General features: G+C 42.1%; 2 protein-coding genes across 2 annotated transcripts in view; both read right to left on the bottom strand.

The window, feature by feature from the left end:
* Positions 1 to 7,667: 7,667 nt before the first annotated feature.
* Positions 7,668 to 9,059, bottom strand: Ch25h (cholesterol 25-hydroxylase). The gene has a single exon (XM_051199916.1). The coding sequence runs from the start codon at positions 8,964 to 8,966 to the stop codon at positions 8,112 to 8,114; it is 855 nt and encodes a 284-aa protein (XP_051055873.1). The 5' UTR covers positions 8,967 to 9,059; the 3' UTR covers positions 7,668 to 8,111.
* An 8,881-nt stretch (positions 9,060 to 17,940) lies between these two features.
* Lipa (lipase A, lysosomal acid type) overlaps positions 17,941 to 21,589 on the bottom strand; it is a 28,401-nt gene continuing 24,752 nt past the window's right edge. Inside the window, exons 8-9 of the mRNA XM_051199707.1 lie at positions 20,336 to 20,407; positions 17,941 to 19,088 (exon numbers count right to left, since the gene is read on the bottom strand). Coding sequence (XP_051055664.1) covers positions 18,855 to 19,088; positions 20,336 to 20,407 — 306 coding nt within the window. The 3' untranslated portion in view covers positions 17,941 to 18,854. The remainder of the gene's footprint in view (positions 19,089 to 20,335; positions 20,408 to 21,589) is intronic.

The following is a 21,589-nucleotide window of genomic DNA, read 5'->3' as shown; positions in this document are numbered from 1 at the left end:
ATACAGAGTCTCTGTGTATTATTTGGGGCTGGCGCAGCAGCAGGACAATACCAGGCGGTGGGCGGAAAAACCGAACTCCTTACAAAGAAGGTGGGGGAGGGGGGGCGGCTTCTGCCGCCTGGGGGCAAAACCCAGGTAAATCCAGCTTCTGACACCAGATATTGCGGTAAATAAGGATCAGGATAAACAAATAGGCCGAATAGATGTTTATTCAGGGAGAAATAACTTACAACCTAGACAGATGAACACCAGGAAATTCAACCCGATCCTCTCCTGTCCGAGTCACGCCAGCAAGAGAGAGCGCCTTCCTGGCCCCCTCCGACCTCCTTCCTCAGGTCACCTCCGCCCATCGCTCCACCCCCCAATGGGCGTGGTCAGTGCTACAGAAGGACTACTTCACTACAGAAAGTGGGAGGTACCCTTGAACAAATTGGTACAGGAGACTGCTTCCTGAACATAACACCAGTAGCACAGACACTGATATTGACAATTAATAAATGGGACCTCCTCAAACTGAGAAGTTTCTGTAAGGCAAAGGACACAGTCAACAAGATAAAAGGGCAGCCCATGGAATGGGAAAAGATATTCAACATCTGACAGAGGACTGATCTCCAAAATATTCAAAGAACACAAGAAGCTAGTCACCAAAACACAAAATAATCCAATTTAAAAGTGGGGTACAGTACTAAATAGAGAATCTTTAATAGCAGAATTCAAAATGCCTGAAAGGCACTTAAGAAAGTATTCAACATCCTTATCCATCAGGGAAATGCAAACCAAAATAAAACAACCCTGAGATACCATCTTACTCCTGTCAGAATGGCTAAAATCAGAAACACCAAAGACAGTTTATGCTGGAGAGGATGTGGAAAAGGGGGAACACTCCTCCACTGCTGGTGGGAATGCAAACTTGTACAGCCACTTTGGAAATCAGCATGGCGGTTCCTCCAGAAAATGGGAACCAGTCAACCTCAAGATCCAGCAATTTCACTCTTAGGCATTACCCAAAAGATGCATATTCATACAACAAAGACATTTGTTCAACTATGTTTATAGCAGCATTATTTGTGACAGCCAGAACCTGGAAGTAACTGAAGACTGAATAAAGAAAATGTGGTATATTTGCACAATGGAGTACTATTCAGTGGACAAAAACAATGGAATCTTGAAATTCTCAGGTAAATAGGTGGAACTTGAAGAAACCATCCTGAGTGAGGTAACCCAGTCACAAAATGACAAACATGGTATGTACTCACTCATATATGGGTTTTAGATCACCAGCCTACAATCTATACTGCCAAAGAAACTAGAAAACAAGGAGGACCCTTAAAACTCATTCTTATAATTGCATGTCTTTCATTCCTATTTGTTGCTGAGGGATATTCTATTTATGAATGTTTTCTTAAACTCTTTTAAACTGAACTTTTCTGAATAAAAGTGTGACAAGATTTATCTGAAGCACTTCATTAAAATTCTATGTGGTGACCCAGTAGTTTAAGCAAAAACTTAGCCAATCAAATGGGTTGCAACAACGACTTTGTAGTGTTCCATAACTACTCTTTTGCCACTCAATAAAAGAAAGCTCCCAACGACTTTGGAAATCCAGAGTGTGGGAGGAAAGCAACAGAGAGGATGAGCACAGGTCGTTGTGTTCCAGAACATCTGTGCAAACCAAAATAAGTCACTTCCTGTCTCTGAACCCAAGTTTCTTTATTTATAAAAAGAGGAAACTGGATAGCATCTCTGGGCCTTAGCACTTGTGGATTCTCCTAACTTGCCAGAGATAGCACGTGAGCTGTCTTCCTCTAGCAATGCTAGAGCCAAAGTGAATCCAGCCCAGAGCCTTCCCACGGGAACTGCACAATAGACATGGCTTTGTCCACATAATGTCCACTTGTAAGAGGTTGCATTTAAGTTCTCCTTGTTGCCAAGGTCCACTTTTCTAGCAGGCAGCTGTCCTTGGCTTGAAGGAGAATGGGTCTTCCTTCTGGTGAAGTGGCATGGCCTCTTGCTTCCAAAAGTAATATAACTAGCCAGCCTAGGTGTCAGCTGTAACACCAGATCCAGCCTCTTTAAGTTTTTGGTCCTCTGTAGTACCTACCCATTGTATGACACTCTTCATGGAGAAAGATGAACAAATATTACTCACACCATGCAAGGAAGTGATATGAGACCAAGGTGACAATACCACCAATGTCTAACTTTCTAAACAAGTGAATTTATTGAGATTATTTACTGTATATAGGTGAGGAATTACTTGTAGGGATGTAAATGACAAAGCAGCTACATCGCCAAAAGCCTATCCTAGCATGGGTGACATGTCCTTAAGAACTGGAACCCTGGTGCCCTCTGTATTGCTTGAAGAAAGCTCCACATGTAAGAAATATGTCAACTTGTATGATCTTGGGGAGGGAAGAGATTTATGAATCTTCTAAGCTTCAGGGGCTTTCTGAGACTTGGGAGTCATGGTGTTCCTCAAATGGAATGTTTCAATTTGGAACTTCCTTAGTCTTAAGGAGAGTATTTCTAGGATGGGAAGTTTCAGTTCAGAGGAAATTGCTATGCAACATGACCCACTCCCTCTCCTGCAACATGGATAAATGTCTACCTCCCAGACTATCTTCAGACTCTGCAAGAAAACAGAGCCAAAGTTTGAAGAAGAAATACAGGGAAGGGAGGCCACAATGGAAGTCCAAGGACAGCTACTGGATGGGAAAGGTGGAGCATCATGCTGTCAGGGATAGATAGAGGGAGAGAGGGGAATGTTAGATCATTGTCTTGGATCACTCATTCAACTCCCTACTGCTTTTTGCCTCATTTCATCTTCATGGAAGCATTAGGAAGCAGTGAGGACTGCTTACTGCTGCTCTACCTTCCACCTACTTCACAGAGACAGAAACCTATATTCTGAGCGATTTAATCACTTCACTAAAAGCAAATAATCGGGAGCTTGATGGCAGGCTTTTCAGGCTCTCAGGGCTGTGCTCTATTCTCTGAGAGAGCCAGAGAGCACTTTCTAAGAGTAGATCCTCAAAGGAATAAAAGATAGAAGACACGCTCTGTTCTTTCACAGACTTCCCTGCAATAAAAAAAAAATAATTGCTCAACCTTTTTGCAGTAGATGGCAATTACCACAAAGACCCACGCATGATCAAGGTGTAGGGAATAAGATCTGCCAAATGTTCAACAGTGTCTATGTCACACTCCCCTCCACCCAAGCCTCTAATCTTAGGGGAAGATGGGGCAGAAAGATTGTAAAAGTCATAGGTGATGGATGACTACAAGGAAACAATGCTTTCTGGACACAATAGAGAAGTTACACACATTAATTCACAGAAGTTGAGACAACATACACAAGACCAGCATGATTTTAGGCCAAAGAATTCAAAAATGGAAAGGAGAGGCGGACACTTGTTATGGGCACATTTTTCCACCTGCCTGGTCCCACTGCCGTGCCAGCCCCAAATCACACAGAGATGCTGTCCTGGTCTCACCACCCCACCAGCCCCAAATAACACAGAGAGACACTGTATTAGATATAATTCTGTTGGCCTGTTACTTGCATTTCTTATTGGCCAGCTCTGTTTTAAATATTAACCCATTTCTAATAGTCTAAGTATTTCCACGTGGTCTCATCTTACCCGAGAGAGGTCCCAGCATTCTTCTCTCTCTGTCCTCCATCTTGAATCTCCTCCCTACTTCTTCCTCTCTCCTCCTAGTCTCCTAGTCCCACCTATCTTGCTTTCCTATTGGCAATAGTGCTTTAATCATTAACCAATAAGAGAAACATATTTACAGAATGACATCTCCCACCAGACACTAAGTCCCAGCCTTCGCTAAGGATCTATCAGCAGGATAGATGGATAAACCACCCTCGAGTGAAGACCATCCAATCAAGAGCACATGAACAAAATAAACTATCTTTGATTTTTTTTTTTTTTTGTATTATGTTACTGAGTTCAGACTTTTAGAGTTCATAGTCTCATCTCACTTAATGTTGGTGTTCTCTTTCCTGTATGTAGATAGAGATGTGATCTCTCAGCCAGCTGCTCCTATCACCTGCTGCTTATGCATCCTCTATTATAATGGACTCTTCTTCTGGAACCATAAACCAAAATTAAGTCTTACCTAAGTTGCTTTTGGTCGTAGTATTTTGTCACAGCAACAACAACAACAAAATGTAACTAATACATCTCTTCTGCAGATGAAGAAATTGAGTCCAGGCGCATTCAAGCTTGTCACACAGTGACTATGCAATAAAGCCAGGCCTGTAATCAAGACAGCAGCCTAGGCCCCCTAACTCAGATAAGTACGACTATTCTCTGCTATCAGTTATTGTCTTACACAAACAGAAACACATTTCTCCTTTGCTTAAAATGTGTCTGCATATCTAGCAAGACCTACCATTTGCTTCTGATCTATTTTACATGTGTTCTTTCACAACCCCTGTGGCACGAGCAGTGGACATAACCCTGAGCAGTTTAATAGCTTATGAAGAGGTAAGATAAACACTGCCTGCTGGGTCCCAATCCCAGGCCCTGGATGCCTTGATACAAATACGCCTTAAAATTCCCATATGACTCACTCAGAGTTTTGAGATTCTTACTACATTTTCAGTATATCTAGTTTTCTCATCTATCTCTGATTTTACAACTTGTAACATGAAAAATAAAAACCCAGAGATAGATATTGGGTTCAAACTTCAAGCTGAAGATCAGAGAAGCAAAGCCAGCCACTAGCTCTTATATCTATCTCAGACTGAAAACTCCATGAATCCTCAGACTGCACTCCTAGACTGCTTCCTCTCCTCAATATGGCTGGAGACTAAATCTTCACTTAAGGCCCTTTGCTTTTTCCTTTTACACCTCCTTAGTATTAGGACTAAAGGCGTGTGATCCCAAGTGCTGAGATCACCTTTGTGTGAACTGTTTCTCTTTAGGACTGGATCAATTCCAGGTAGCTCTGTGTGGCCTTGAACTAAGAGAGACCCATCTGCTTGTCTTTCAAGTCCTGGCTCTATAGCTTGTGGCTAGCTTTGCTTTCTGTACCCTCAGGCAAGCTTTAATAAATCATAAATCATATATCATCACAACAACTGTCTTTCTCCCACTAGCTATCAGCAGCACTCCTGCTTTTGGAACCCATTGGAAGCCTTCACAATTTGGGTCCAATGACTCCCTTTCTTTGGCAACCCTTAGCAGCCCGTTGCTGTCTTCCTGATAGTGCTTACCGTACTAAACTAGCTGAATATGCTTACCTGACACTTCTCCAGAAACCCATTACCTTCTCTAGAACAGAACTGTGGAGTATGGTCATGGCCTGAGTGAAAAGCTTAGTTGGACTGGTGATGGAAGATGAAGAACAAAAAGAAATAGGAGAAGAAAGACATGATTAATAGCCAAGCTGGGTGTCCTGTGCTTTTCCAATCCATTTAACACCTAACCAAAATGTATCAAGAAACAAGTGTCATTCTTGTGGAGGAGGCAATTAGTGAATATAAAAAAAAATGGTTGTGTATGCATTTGTATAAAAGAGAGGGGGAAATGAGAAAGGGAAGATAGAGCAGAAGATATATGTAGATATATCATATGTGTGTGTTTAGATATGGTTTATATATATACACATATATAGTATATTATCTACATATAGCATGGCTTATAAATGCATATAGCATATAATAAATTTATAATATATACAATGTGTTCATTTACAGTACATATATACATTCATAGTATACAAATGCATGCATTTATACATATGTAATCATGTATAGACATCATATAATTTGTGAGTATAGTACATGTATGCATAGTGATATACAATACTATGTATTTTTATATACACACTTACAAATAGTATGCATGTATGTATGCATGTGTATATGTTATAATGTAATTAGTAGGTTTTCGAGGTGGGAGGAAGACATTTGTTGCACACAATACAGATTTTTTAAAGTGCCTGTAGCTAGCTTTCTTGTTGTGATTGAAGAGAATCCACTAAAAGGAAATAGCCAGAAAATAAGAAAGGAAATGCTTTAGAGAAAGCTCACCAATGTCAAGCAAGAATCACTTTCTAGGATAAAAGTTAAGAAAACACACACACACACTCATATCATAATAAATAAAAGCCAATTAAGAAGATAGAAAACCATCCCATTATTAAGAATATTCCAATGCATATTTCGCTGGAACTTGGGAAAAGATACTAACCCTATGTGGGATCAATACTCCATCTACAATGTGAGATCCTGGTGATGAAGAGGAGTCCTCAAAGAGCAAGGGAGATAAGTATGCAAAAACATACAAATATTACCTGTTTGTCTCTGTCATGTGGGCTTTCACCTAACTGAAAACTCCCTCATCTTCCTCCACAGGGCATTAGCTGCTGAAGAGGACTTGGAGAAAGTGTTTCCCAACACTTCCCATGTGTACAATTGTCTCATCTCACTTCCCTTACAGGTCAAGATGACATGATACATTGTTACAGACTCTGACAGTGACCAGAGACAGAGTGTTATTATGCCACATGTGTGGCTTTGGGAAGGCTGGAGCCTTCACAGTAACTAACAGCTGCGCCGAGTATTCTACATCTGCCTGATTATCATCTCCCAATAATGAAGCATGTCTATTACAGACCCTTCCCTCAGATCTCTCTTCCTCTTTCTGGGAAGTTCACTTTTTATAAGTGAGATCTTTATGTCCCAGCCTGCTTGAATTGGGAGCCAGGAAAACACATCTGAGTGAACATGAGAAAATCAACCTGGTACCTCAGCTGCAAACTACCAATCACTGGAAAGACTTAAAGGTATTTCCCAGGAATCTCCTTTGGCAGACAATGGAGACCAGATCTTTGGACAATTTTTTAAACCCTTAAATGAAAACATTTAGGTTCATACATTATGAATCCACAATTACGTGCAAAGTTGCAGACTTCTGAGATCTTCCACTTTAACTTTAGCCCATGTAAACTATGTCCTCAACTTAACATTAAAGTAACTAAGTGGCAGGTAGGTGGGATGGCTGATGGTGAGACATCAGTATGGCCAGTGATGAGATACTGATTTTCACATGCAATCTGCATACTGTCTCCTTTTATGGATGAGGAAACACGTGATCTAAGACCAATATTAATCTTACTCTTTGTTAAGAAAGGGCTGTATACTTTGCATGTGTGTCTTCATTAAGAAAATAAGCTATACAAAATCTCCAGTGGACAGTGTTCTAAGGGTCAGTTGTACTAGCTAAGATTGGACACTGCCTAGAAATAGAGCTTTATTGATCAGCTTCTCTAATGCACAAACTTATCAGGCTCGCTGATCACAAGGCATCAATTACTCTGATGCTCTGACTCTAAATTGCCCCATACATACCACTCCACAATACAATGCCTGTATATGTAAATATAATATACAGAATAAATCATATACATAATAAATCTATCATGTGCTTCTTATGAAAAAAATAAAAACAGCCAAAAAGCCTTCTGAATCAAAGCAGCCAGACACACACCCCCTTCTTCCCTAAATTCTTTCCCTCCCCCAAACACCTACCGCGAGATTCCTTCCACTTTCCTCAGCAGGACTGAAGATACTTCACAGAACACTGAGCATCCCAGACCCCCACCTTCCTTTTTAGATTTCATCCATCAGATGCAACAGTAGCCAGTGCTTGTTTAGTTCATGTTCTTTTTATTTTTAAAGTACAAATAAAACTCTTTCAATATAAATAAATCACTTCACTCAAAAATATAGAAAAAATACTATAACCTTGGTCACTGCCCAGCAGGAACAAGTTGGATTATTTAAAGAGTCAGAAATCAGGTGTTGCACCAACATGTGTGCTTAGCCCAGTTTCAGCATGATTTCAGACCTAGGAAAGTCTTGGTTCTACAGACAAATCATTCTAGAGATTATAATTCAAATATACTATGCTGAGTGTCTAGCTTGTGTTCTGAAGTCAATGACATTGGAGTGAGCTGAATTTTGACACCAAGACTATACTTAAATTGATACACAAACATTATATAAATTACTTTGTCGGATTGCAGAAACACATCAGATTGTATAATGTTTGTAGTCTAATAAGTTACTTGCTTCTGAAAATAAAAATAACTCAAGTCTGTTTCTTTTCCTGGGTCAAGTGTAAAGTGCACAACTCTCGGGAGTCTGAGGAACGCAGGGTGCCCAGCATTTTGTCCCAGTGTGTGAAGTAAGGAGCAAAGTTGCAGTTAAACTGAGAGTGATGCAGGTCGTGATGAGCCACACCCCCGTACCAGCCAAAGGGCACAAGTCTGTGAGTGGACCACGGGAAGTCGTAGCCTGAGTGGTCCTCCACCGACAGCCAGATGTTAACCACATGGAAGGTAAGAATGGTGAGTGGGTGACACTGCAGCATCGCAACGTTCAGCACGTCGAAGAAGGCCAACGAAAACAGCTCCCAGACACTCATGTACTGCGTGGCCAGCGCGAAGGAGGATGCATTCTGGTGGTGCACCTTATGGAACGCTCGGTACAGCCAGGGCACCCTATGGTGCAGGAGGTGCCATGCGAAGATCTCGGTGTCGAAGAGCAGCAGGCAGATCAGGACGTGGCTCAGGAGCTGGAATAGCTCAGGAGCCTCAGGCGGCAGCAGCGCGGGGCTGCGAGCCCAGTGTAGCAGCGTCACCGGGAACACGAATACCAGGTGTTGGTAGAGCGTCTGCCCTAGGCAAGGCAGCAGCTGACTCGCGGAAGGCGAGAAGTCGGGGTGGATCTTGTAGCGTCGTAGCATGGGCACCCAGGGACATAGGACATCCAGCACCACGAATGGCAGGCAGAAGCCCAAGTAAGTAATGATGGAAAAGATGACCGGGAAAAAGGGTGAACGCACAAACGCCTCCCCGGTCCTCAGGGTGTCCCAGAGGGGCTGTAGGAGCAGCTGGCTGGAGCAGCCCAGGCCTTGGAGATCTGAGCGGTTGTGGTAGCCCATGCTGAGACTGCACCCCACAGATGCAGTCTCCCAGTCCCGCCGACTTTTCTTAGTACCGCGGCCCCGCCCCCCAGTGATGTCAGTTGTCCTTTCCTCCCTTCCCCGCTACAGAATGCTTAAATAACACAACGTTGTTCGTTAGGTTGATGTCTCTGCCCTGTCCTCAGCTGCGTCAGATCTCCTCATCCACACGCATGCAGCAGCAAGCGTTTAGAGCCGGTCCCCAGAAGTCCCAGGGAACTGTTTGCTCACTTATCAGAGGAGTGAGCAATTCTGATTTAGGATAATTCACCCGCCATCGCCACTACAAAGTAGTGTGTTCCCTGCCATCACAAAGTACTGTTTCGCGACCAAAGCAGAATTCAGAGTTTTAGAGCATGTCTGTGTGACTGTGTCAAGACGTGTGTCTATTCTTGGAGATTTTTGGGTATGCTCACCTCACCCCAACAGCGCACTTAATGGATGCAATAGACTCCTTTGCAAAGAGGAAACGGGGAGCCCTCCCCCTCATCCGCAAAGGTTCCAAAAAAAAAAAAAAAAAAAAAAAAAAGAACACCCAGGCTCGCATTAGCACAAGACAATCCTTCCCTCCCCTTGAAAACAGGGTGCCTTGAACAGGGACCAGATCCTGCAAGACTTTCTGAGAGAAGGCAGCCACTGCCTCTGGGGTGGAGAATGAAGGATGCTGGCCTTAACACCCACCGAGGGTCCCTCGTTTGGGCCAAGGCACCTCACCTCAAAGCCGGGTAGAGGCAGTGATTTATGTAATCCTACAGCCTCCCAGGAAGCCTGATAAGTGCTAAGTGCAGGAAATGTCCCATCTCCCCTGCCATTTCTCTGGAGGTTCCTTAGGCTCCCACTTTTTCCCAGCCCTTAGTTTTTCCCTACTCCTAAACTCAACACCCTCTCAGATGCTAGGGCTGTGGGGACAGAGACTGAGCACTGGAAGATAGTGTTGTGTCCTGGAAGAGCCCCCAGGGAGTCCAACACAGACACCTGCCTCTGCATTTCCCCTAGGTGGCTAAAATGCGGCACAAAAGAACCCAGAGGAGAGCCAGGGGCCATTCTACTAGTTGTTTCCTTCTTGTGTTTGTGTACTTAAGCCAGCCCTTCTCTTCTGGAAACCGACATAGTCTTACGTAAACTTGCATTTTCCCGTGTTCTTTTCCAAGGGAAAACAGCCATAAATGGCCCTAGGAGCCTGCTGTAAGCCCTGAAGGACAAGTGGACTTCAGTCTCCTCCTACTCCCCTGCCAGACACCAGTCCTATTTGTGATTTCACATTCCTCCAGAGCTGGCCCCCACCTCTATCAGGAAGGATACAATGATCCTGTGGCTGCACAGCCCTCAATCTAAGGGCTTAATCCACCCCACCCCCACCGCACAAGAGGAAATAAGCTACACATCATTTTAACTTTCTACATCATAGATAACAACTAGGATATTTGAAATTAAAATCAAGATTTCTTTCAAGAAGAAAAGATAAAAGGACATATTATAAGGAACAAACATATATTGTAAAAATACAAAACAATAAACGGGCCTAACATATACCCAGAAAATGTGTGTGTTACTATACACAGGTTTATTTTACATATACATATATTTGTGTGTGTATGTGCATGATATACATACATATCTGATATACACATACAACAGTCAAGTTCATGATTCAGACTTCCCATTTGCTGTGTTCCAGAGTCATCACTGATGAAGTAACATGCCCATTCATTCATTCTTTAGGGTTCCTAAATTGAAGCTTTCAGCTGTATAGAAGCCTCAAAAAAAAAAGTAAACATAATTTTATAAAATATAATTATGGAAATGTGATGGGGGATGTCCTTTATATATGTTTCCCTTATTGATTGATGAATAAAACACTGTTTAGCCAATAGAGGCAAGAAAATACGTGGGACTAGGAGTTGAGGGAGAATTCTGGGGCATGCAGAGGACACCATTAGCCACCAAAAGAGTAGTAGGTCTGGGCATTCTCCAATAAGCCGAGACAATGTGGAAATACTTAAATTAATAGAAATGGGTTAATAATTAAGAGAGCCAGCCAATAAGAAGCCTTAGCCATCAGCCAACAGTTTTATAATTAATATAGCATCTATGTGTTTATTTGAGGCTAAAGGGTAGCAGGACCTGGTGGGACAGAAAACTCGAGCAACAGAAATTAGTGTGGAGCTGTCTCAAAACAAAACTACCATATAACCCAGCTATGCACTCCTGGCTATATACTATATACCCACCATATCCTACTGATGGAAAAGAAACGCAAACTGGTGGAATTGGTATTATAAAGGACTTACTAAAAGTCTTCTTAGAAAACATTGAGTCACAAAAGTGGAATTTAGCTAACGGTGTGCTGTCTTCAAAATACCCCAAAGATAAGAAGTCTGCTAATCAGACCTGCAAGAGATAAGGGAAGTTTAGGATGCTAGAATATAAATATTTACTCATCAGGACTGACCAGCCATTAAGCTCTGATTCCCATGACAAAGGAGATAGCTGACTCAATTACCTTAACAAAAACATACCTCTAAATGATAGTTCATAGCAGGTAGTGTAAGGACACAACCACCAGTAAGTTCTGACCTCCCATTACATCCCCTATGTTCTCATCAGGGAAATCATAATTCTGCCTGGTGGGCAAGATAACCCTTAGTAACAACTATTTGAAAAAGTACAATACTGTCATACTTAAATAATTCTGACGATATGCAATATCTTTGCTGTGTAAAACTTCTATCAGCATAAGCAACCAGACTTTCAGGCTGCTGTCTTGGTTCAAATTGTTTGAAGTATAACCTGGGGCCAGACTTGAAAGAGATTTAAGAGACAGTGTATGTAAAATGCATATGCCTACATGTACATAAGCTCACAAAACCTTCTGTTGGAGTCTGGCTCTTCCTTAATTTCCAAGTATATAGAGTGATTTCTCACTAGTAAAGTATGTTATCTCCCTAACACTACCACAGAAATGCTATCCGTCTATATGCATTGCTACTCTGTTCACAATAGCAAAGTCATGGAACCAGCCTGGATGTCCATCAGCAGATGAATAAATGATGAAAATGGGATACATACACACAATGGAATTGGATTCAGCTGTAAAGAAAAATTAAATTTTGGGACTTGCAGGAGTATGGATGGACCTAGACAGTATAATATTAAACAAGGTGACACAAATTCAGAAGATAGCAACTACATGTTTTCCCTCATATGTGGGTCCTAATTTGTAGTGTGTATGTGTGTGTACATAAGTGGGAGTAAATGAAGGTAAAGCCTAAAAACCTAGGAAGGACACCAAAAGAGGGCAAAGGGGCGTGCATAATATTAGCACAGGGGGAACGAGACTACAAGGAGATTCAGGGGAAGTAAAGAAGTGAGGGAGATGAGAAGGAATCTACTAAAATACACTTTGTTAGAAAACACCACAATGATATCTAATGCCTTGTATGCTAATGTTTTAAAGAAAAAGCTATACACTCACAAAATCCTCAAAAAGGGAGGGGGAATAGAGGGAGGGAGGGCAAGAGAAAAAGCAAAGTGTTACTATGCACTATTGGTCTATATGCCATTGATGAGATGGGGATAAGAAGGAGCTTCGGGCTTCTTGACGGGCAAGATACAAAAGAAAGAAGACAGTGTGTGTGTGTGTGTGTGTGTGTGTGTGTGTGTGTGTGTGTGTGTGTTTCCACAAGCCTTAAAATGGGAAGCCGTAGCAAAAGGAGGGCCAGGAGGATGCAGGGCTCTAGATTCCCTATCGGTGTGTTTCTTCCAGCTAGACAGTAATCGACTGCTTAATTCCTCTCACATGATCCTGCTGTTCCCATCTTCACTTTTAAGGCAACTTAGGAAGGTTCTTCTTTCTTGTCCCTGATAAATGTGGTCTTTCCCTTGATACACATTTTGTGGAAAAGAGGGAGGTTTGCAGTTTGTTGGAAGGAAAAAGAAAACTGATAAAACTCCTCCTTTACTTTTGACCACTCATAATTCCAGAGGGACCATCAGAGCTCACCATCTCAGAGTTACAAAAGCATTATGCCCAGCACACTTATCCAGGTTCCCGCAGGCAAACATTGTTCTTTGCTTCTACTCTCACTTTCATGCTTGGATGTGTTGGGTCTGCTTGCAAACTATAAAAGGTGGGTGGTATTGCTTGATTTGCATTTAACTATTATCTGTGCTGTCAAGACTTAATGCTTCCAACCCAAACCAACTCATGTTCATTCCATTTCAGTGGTTATGTCGTCTACCATTATTGGTCTCCACATACTTATGGCATCAAACTCTGAAAAGCAAAACCTAGGAGCCAAACCTACAGAATTCCCTGTCTCTGAGTCTCTGAACCTAGAGGTATGTTGAAGAACAGCTGTCTTTCTGCAGTCCCTGAACATGAAGCTCACATGACAGACATTTGAGATGCAACCATTTCAAGGATTCTCTTGGTTAAAGTCTTCAGAGCCTGATGCCAAAGAAGTAGAAATAATATAGCAGATTACTAAGCAGAACTTCTAGCTTGCTCTCTCCTCCTCCTCTTCTTCCATCCCCCGTATCTCTATGTGAATTTGAAAGGAACCTGGAGCCCAAAGCATACCAAGCACTCACTTTGTCACTGACCTCCAACTCCCTCCCATCCTAAGCTCAAAAGATGCTGCATGTTCATTTTAGAAGGTATCAACTCTAATATGAAGATGACAGTAGGTTTCTACATTTCTATATTTCTTAATTTTTATGTATTTATTGTGGAAGGAGCACCAGCAGATGCAATTTGGGTCTGATATTTGGGGACATTTGCCTTCATGAGCGGATATTTTGTGATGTCACAACTTTGGCCACACTATGTCTCATACTTTTTCCATTTGATTTAAACTTCCTCTTTGTCATTTTCATCCTGGCCAGAGCCCTCTATTGACCTTCAAAGGCAAGAATCCTTTCTCCTCCAATTATTCTCAAAGTCTGAACAAAGTTAACTTAATCTCAACTATTATTTGGTACCAACTCACCAAAAGCCTTAGGCTAGCCCTGCCAAGAGAGCATGTAGCTAGCAAAGACTGATGTTAACAATATCTTCTTTTTAAAAATGAGCTAGGTGGTTTCTTTTCATTCCAGGTAGGATAATTTGTACAGCTATCAGACTGAAACAGCTCTCCTTGGATATCAGAGGCTAATGGCAAGACCCAAAGAGGCGGGATGACCTCAACAATCAAAATATGACCTCACATTTCAAAGACGGAGGATTAAAGATTCAGTCTCAGATGTCTCAAGAATAAGTAGATCTAAGAGTAGATTACAGCTGAATCCAGAGTCAGCCAATCCTTAGCCAGGGTTGCTCTCAAGAGTAATATTGAAACTGCTTTTATGTAGTAATTCTCAAAAGACTCAGGGACCATTAATAAACCTTGATAAACAACAGACAATGGTAAGAGATACTAATGAAGAACCAGGGGATATTATCTCTTCCTGTACCCACCTTCAAAGCTCCCTTGATGCCCCTGCCGGCCCAGACTTATTCATACAGTTTCAACCTATTATGTGCTGTCCATTCTGTTGGAATTGTCATCAACCTCTCCAGAGCAGTCAGATTGTTCCTAATCAAAAGGCTTATCGTGCCTGTAAAGAGAGACATCACCAGCCCTGTACTCCTCCCTCATCAAATAGGTTGCCAATGTGATCAAAGCTTTAGGAGAAGGCTTCAAAACTCCAGGACACATAGCTTAAACCATGCCAAGTACATTATTGTAGTGTAATTCACACAGAAGGTTTCATTTGACCAGTAGAATTAGACTTGAAATCTGAACTTAACACAATACAACAAATATTGTGACTCATAATTTTTCATCAAACAATTATTTGTTCCCTTTAGCTGCTGTTCATGCATCACAGGAAACCAGTATGGCTTCTAGTCTTAAAATCTATGAAGTATAATTGTATAAATATTAAAGAATAAATGATAGGGGCTGGAGAGATGGCTCAGTATTTAAGGTGACTGGGTGCTCTTGAAAAGGTCCCGTTCAGACTGGATTCAGATGTCTGTACTGAAATCACCACTTAGAGTGGCCTGCAACTCTGGTTTCAGGGTATCTGATGCCCTCTTCTGGCCTAAATACATGTGATGCACTTACAAACATGTACGCAAAACACTCAGACACAAAATAAAACAAATCTTTTTGTATGAAAGGAAATCCATTACTGTCTATTTTAAATGCCTTCATTTATCAAGTCAACATTTTCAATGGTCACAAGCACAAAATAATCTTCACTGTTTGACAATGAATGAACAAATGTTGGTACTTCTTAATAGTGTGAGTCCTCAAAGTCTTTTCTACCACCTACCCACCCAATGCTCATGCCCAATTTATATTTACAAGTCATATTTGGAGGGGAGGACAGCTATTCCTTGAGAACATTTTCAGATGTTATTTATTATACAAGAAATTAATCATTATCCTGGCTAGAATTTATAACAGCCACAGTCCCACCCATTATCAAATTGCCATCTGGCTCAAGAAACTTCGCAAAGTTTCCTAACATCCACAGACAGCTTTCCTAAAAGCTGTTGTAGGAGCTGGGTTTGGTGATGCAAACTTTTAGTCCCAGAATTCAGAAGCAGAGGAAGGAGGACTACAATTTCCAGGCTAGCCTGCACATATTGAGTTTCTCAAAACCAAACACAACCAAGTAGTGTGGACTATGGAAGCCGGAAAGATTTGCAAGCAAAGCCAAGAGCACCCTCTTGTGGGGATTGAGAAAATAGTGACTTTCCCCCTCCCCCTTCATTCTCCATTCTTCATTTATTTCTTCACAAGACTACGTCTTAGAGAAGGATCACAAACGGACAAGTGATAATCCAGTTAATCTCAGCCAAAAGGCTACTGGGTAATAACCCCAAGGAGATCGAATATTGACTTTTTCTTTCTGTAGGCTGCAGGCTTGGGCAAATCTTTACATTGTGCTCAATGGGGGACTTGGTAAAGCCAGTTGAAAAGACCCCAGGGAGTCCTCACCAAACTGTCTGTTTCTAGGCTCACAGATACCAAGACAAACTAAGTTAGCATGACCACAAAGGAGGTGGGAACACAGCTCAGTAATGGAGCCCTTGCCTAGAACACACAAGGCTGATCTCTAGCCCTGAGTTTATGCATCCAGGCAAAGAGACCACAAATGGAAACAAACAGGCAGGGAAAGCCAACATGACAAGAGCTGTATGGTACCTGTACCTTTAGACTGGCCCACCCTCTCCTCAGGGCAATGTCTGAAAAGAAGATAGAGACTAGACAGTAGAAAGTACTGCTGGACACCACTGTTCATCCTGCCACCTGGGTCTGTTTGGAGGAACTGGGCTAACAACACACTCTCAAGGGCCCCTGGGAGGCCCTTTAACAGCAGCTGTAGCTGGAAACCCAAGTCACTTATGGCCCTCCCTAGAATGCTCTCCACATTCTGCGGGAAATGACAGCTAGCAATTTCAACTCCTTGCCTCTTTCTTTCAGCTCTGTGTTTCATTGGCAAAGCCCGTTTGCCTTGGTCAAAGGAGAAAGAAGGGCTCCTTGGGGGACCTGTGGCCAGGGAGGAGGGTGACTCTGTAGGAGGCATACCCACTGCTTTGACCACCCCAGTCCTTTTGGAGGCTTCCAGGAGAAACCACACAGAGGTTGTGGCACTCTTTGGAGCTACCTCGGTGTATGGTCAGTGCAACAGGTGCAGGCAGGTGCAACCTAGGTGTCACCTGTTCTAACTTCATCTGTCTAAAGCAAAGCAGGTATCCACCTTGTCAGTTCCCATATAGTCACTGTAGTGAAGACTCGATGTAAGTATGAAAATGTGAGTGGCTGCTATGTCCTCTGTACTTAAGTGCATGGTAGTTTGAGCCCTCTGATCGGTTTTGCTGTTGTTTTGGGGTTCTGGAGGGGCCACTAAGGTATGAACTGTCTCTGCCCGCTTTACTTGCCTCATTTGTTCAATAGATACCTGACTAACTAGCCACTGCCTGGGGGAGGGATTCACTATTGCCTGGTCTGAATTCAGGACCTCGTGAGCAAGGACCGTGCAACCAGCTCCAGCCCTCTTTTAGCCCAGCACCCCCTCCTACTCCCTCAAATCATTCATGGACTATGTGGTTGAAGTTTCCAAGGGGGGAATGAGAGTAGAGAAAAAAAAAAAATCCTGAGTCCTGGCAAAATAAATAAATAAAGTATGGCCTAGCTATTAAAGCAAACACCACCACACAATTGTTCAGGCCTGTGAGGCTGAGATTTATTGAAAAGTTTAAATATGAACCTTTAAAATGTTACACAGTTTTATCATCATTCTGCCTGCGCGTATGAGCCAATATCAAGTAATATTGCTGCATCTAAGGTAACTAGGTCAGAAAACTCATCAACTAACCGTGCAGCTGACAACGGTGGCGTCTATGCAAACAGGGCAGACAGACACGGGCTTCCTGCACAGTACAGTGCATACAACACTGGTTTCCACAATAGAATTCCTGAGCTGGACTTTGGTCAGAAAACACCCAGTTCATTTATGTGAAAAATGAACTAGGCAGCTTGTCACAGGCTATGGCTTCACATTCACACAGACACCCAAGAACACACACAGCTGAGTAGACCAACCTTCAAAGTGTTCACGAGAGGTTTTTTTGTTTTTTTGTTTTTAATCAGTGCAATCTGCTTTTCAAGATTTTTGGCTCCCTCTCCCCCCCCCCCCCACTCCCAGCTTGGCCTAGAAAATCTTGAGTATTTGCTAAACATTTGTTATTGAGGTTTGATAAAACTTGAAGAAAGGATATTCCTGACAAGGCTGGGGTAACACTGGATTTGACTAGGTAGTTCGTGCATAAAAACATGAAAAATGTTGTTTAAGCAGGTAAACACAGAATCACTGGGCTGGAAAGCATCAAAGGCAAGGAGATAAGAACTGGGCACTTTGGTTTTGTTTGTTTGTTTTTTCCATTTGTCCATTTGTCTTTGGTTTTTTTTTTTTTTTTTTTTTTTTTTGAGATGAAGTCTTACTCTCTGGATAAAACCTAAACCTAGCCTCAGTCTCCCGAGGCCCTGGATTGCAGATCTCCATTGCCATGTCAAGTCCAGAACAAGGTATTTTTCATACTGAGTTCAAATCAGAGACAGATTTGTTTTTGCTACCAAAAATGATAGCGTGAAGTGTCCTATATGCTCCCACTTGTGTGTGGTGGGAACAGAAAAGTAATTGCATAGCTTTTGAATTATGGAGGGCTTAGGGAGATAGTTCAGTGGGCAAAGCGCTTGTTCCACAAGCATGGGAACCTGAGTGTACACCCCTAGAACCAAAGTAAAAACCACTTGGTGGGGCATCATGTGCCTATAGGCCCAGCATTAATGAAAGGGAAGGTAGAGACAGGCAGATCCTAGAGGCTCATTGGCCAGCCAGTCTAGCTGAAATAGCAAGCTCCAGGTTCAGTGAGAGACCCTGCCTCAAAAAATGAGATGACGAGAGTCTGAAGAAGACATCCTGACACTAGCCCTGACCTCCACACAAGGCAGGTCTGGCCAGTGCATAGCATATGTATATGCTTGTATAAGTGGCACACTTACATCAAAAACAATTGGAAAAAGTAACATAATGATTACAATGACATTTTCACACCCATACCTTTTAAAGACTTAGAAAGGCATCACAGGCTGTGACGATAGCTAGTTAGTCATAATTAAGCATAAGACAAGTAGCATGCTGCTAACTAGAGAGCACAGATAACTTCAAAGCCATCATCCTCTTGCATTAAGGAAAAAAAAAAAAAAAAAAAAAAAGATCTAAGCAAGGAAAACACAAGTATTAAAGAAATGAAGCAAACATCTATCTTTTTGCCATACTTTTTGAGGGTACATGTCTCAAGTCTGACTTTTACTGGTATTTCCTCAGTAGACTGACTATTTCATTGTACACCCTCCAGGGGGCATCCAAACCCCAGAGAAAATCCAGATGTTCCCAGTCAGGGAGGCACTTGTGGTACACCACGTTGGGGATCTGTGTCAGTAAGAAGTTGATGTCACTGGTGTCTGCCAGCCAGTCCCGGCCCCCACTCCACACAGCAGTGGGTATACGCATGCCTTTTAAGTCATACACGGGAGGGTAACTCTACAAGAAAAAAAAAAGATTCATAGAAACTTTGGTAATTATTATAATTTTTAAAAATATAGTAAATGCAATCTCCATTGAAAAATAAATGTCTAGTAAGTCTGACCTGAAATTAAAACAAACAAACACTACATATTTTGAGAATCACGTTCATTATGTTTTTCAGGTAGTCATTACAAGGAAAGAACTGTCGCTGTGAAGATGTTCCCCTCTGCCACACTGTAGGATCATTTAATCCTCAGTGAGTACCACGATTATCCCCAGATAGTAGCTGGAGTTTCTTTCCCACCTGGTCCCAGAGCTGCTTCAGCTCCAAATGAACGTATGTACAGGGAGCTATATTAATTACAAAACTGTTGGCTGATGGCTAAGGCTTCTTATTGGCTAGCACACTCTTAAATATTTAACCCATTTCTATTAATCTACGTATTACCACGAGGCTATGGCTTACCTGGTAATGCCTTGGCATATTACTCCTTCAGCAACATGGTGTCTGTCATCGCTCTCTCTCTCTCTCTCTCTCTCTCTCTCTCTCTCTCTGCTTCTCTCTGCCTCCTCCCCCAGCCTTCTTCTGGTCTCCTAGCCCAACTTATCCTTCCTGCCTGGCCACTAGCCAGTGTTTTATTCATCAACCAATAAGAGAAACATATATAGAAGGACATTCCCCATCAGGACCCAAATGAGCAGGAAGGAGCTCTTCGCTCAGATCCTCCTACAGCCTCTCTCCAAATATGAGAGAAGCCACACATATTCTCTATGGCTCCACTCTCTAAACTTAAAGCCATAAACAACAAGGGCTACTTCAAGAATTAAGATAAACAGAAATAAGTTTGTAATTCAGGGAACTCAGTGTTCAAAAATGGAAATTGTATTTACACAGGGAAGGAAAAGGCTTAAGCTATGTAATACATCTGAGGTCTCTCCTCCAGCAAGCTGGCAACAACCCAGAGTACCCTGGTTCTAAAGCTATGCTTATGATCCTACTGAACCCCAGTAGCCCCTTATCTACAGCCAGAAAGGATGGGGTAGGAGACCCGCACTTTTCCACTGACAGATCTGGAAAGATCCAAATGGACTCAGGAAAAACAGCTTCTACAGACAACACCTCCCCAACTCCTAACCACCCCCACCATCCCCACCCCATCCCCACCCCATCCCTACCCAGAAGCTGAGCCCAACCAAGTTCTGGAAGCCCACACTGCCTTCTTTGGTGGATTTTCAAGGCTCATTTTAATTAAAAGTTTTACCTGGTTGTAATGAAAATAATTCTTGGCACTGCTTCCCCAGTCAAAAGCTTGAAACTTATGGCTTTTAATAACCTAAAAACAAGAAAATTTGGAGAAAAAAAATGTAGCAGACACTTAAGTTTGAGATAATATCATAGACTGCTAGAGTCAATCAGGTCCTCAAAAACTAAATCCAGGCTTATTCTTTTCCAAATTTTATACACAACACACACACACACACACACACACACACACAAGATTTTGGTATAGAGATTGAGACTAGGGTTCTCTGTAAAACAGTCCTGTCCTGGGACTCACTTTGTAGACTAGGCTGGCCTGGAAGTCACAGAGATCTACTTACCTCTGCCTCCTAAGGGTTAGGATTAAAGATGTGAGCCACCACACCTGGCTCCAAAGCATGTATCTCAAATGAAGTTAAAACAATGCTCTGGTCTCCTTTACCACAGGATTTAATTTCTGACAGCATGGCTGGGAAAACATCTATGACCAAAAGGGTTACCCCCATGAGATGAACTTTATCTGTGTGGGCCTTTTCCACTAAAATTTGCTTCTTGGCTTTTTCAAAGAGGTAGTGATTTTACTTGGAGTTGTACATGCATACTGATGCTTCAGACTGTGATCAGCTACTGTATGTCCAACAGTGGTCCAGTAAGGCTGTACCACCACATTATCACTCTCATAATTGTGTTTAGTAGGCGCTATGATGTTCAGACAACTATGAAATTGCTTAATGAAATGTTACCAAAATGCAAACCTCTCCTTAAGAAATTCCTGAATACAAACATATGGTTGTGTTTCCTGTCTATCCTACTTATCTATTTGTATTATTTGTTTAGATTTTTGTGAGCATATACATGTGCGTGCGTGTGTGTCTGTCACATACAGTCGCATATGTATGGAGACTAGAGGTTGATGTTGTGACATACTGAGAAAGATATAGACAGACCTACAGCTGTGATGAGTGCATCCACTTCTGTGGCAAATTGCAAGTGAAAATTCCCCAGGGCAGCATGTACTGACACAGCATACACACTTTAGTTTGCCAGGATCTCACATGTCATACATGTATATAAAGCACCAGGAGAGTAAGAAATAGCTTGCAGCTCAGCCTGAATTTAGTGTGCTCAGCATCACTTCAAGCTACCAGTGCTATTTTTTAAAAGTTAATCAAATGTACATCCTTTTTGTTTTTTAACAAAAAGTAGGAAATTTCAAACAGTGGATGTACTTGGAATGATCTAAGGTAGTTATTAA

The sequence above is a fragment of the Phodopus roborovskii genome, unplaced genomic scaffold (assembly GCF_943737965.1).
Source record: "Phodopus roborovskii unplaced genomic scaffold, PHOROB, whole genome shotgun sequence".
NCBI lineage: Eukaryota > Metazoa > Chordata > Mammalia > Rodentia > Cricetidae > Phodopus > Phodopus roborovskii.
This window is presented reverse-complemented; position numbering and strand designations above follow the sequence as displayed.

What these genes read in the sequence shown, in the direction of transcription:
- Ch25h (XM_051199916.1), bottom strand. Translation starts at nt 8,966, where the DNA reads ATGGGCTACCACAACCGCTCAGATCTCCAAGGCCTGGGCTGCTCCAGC.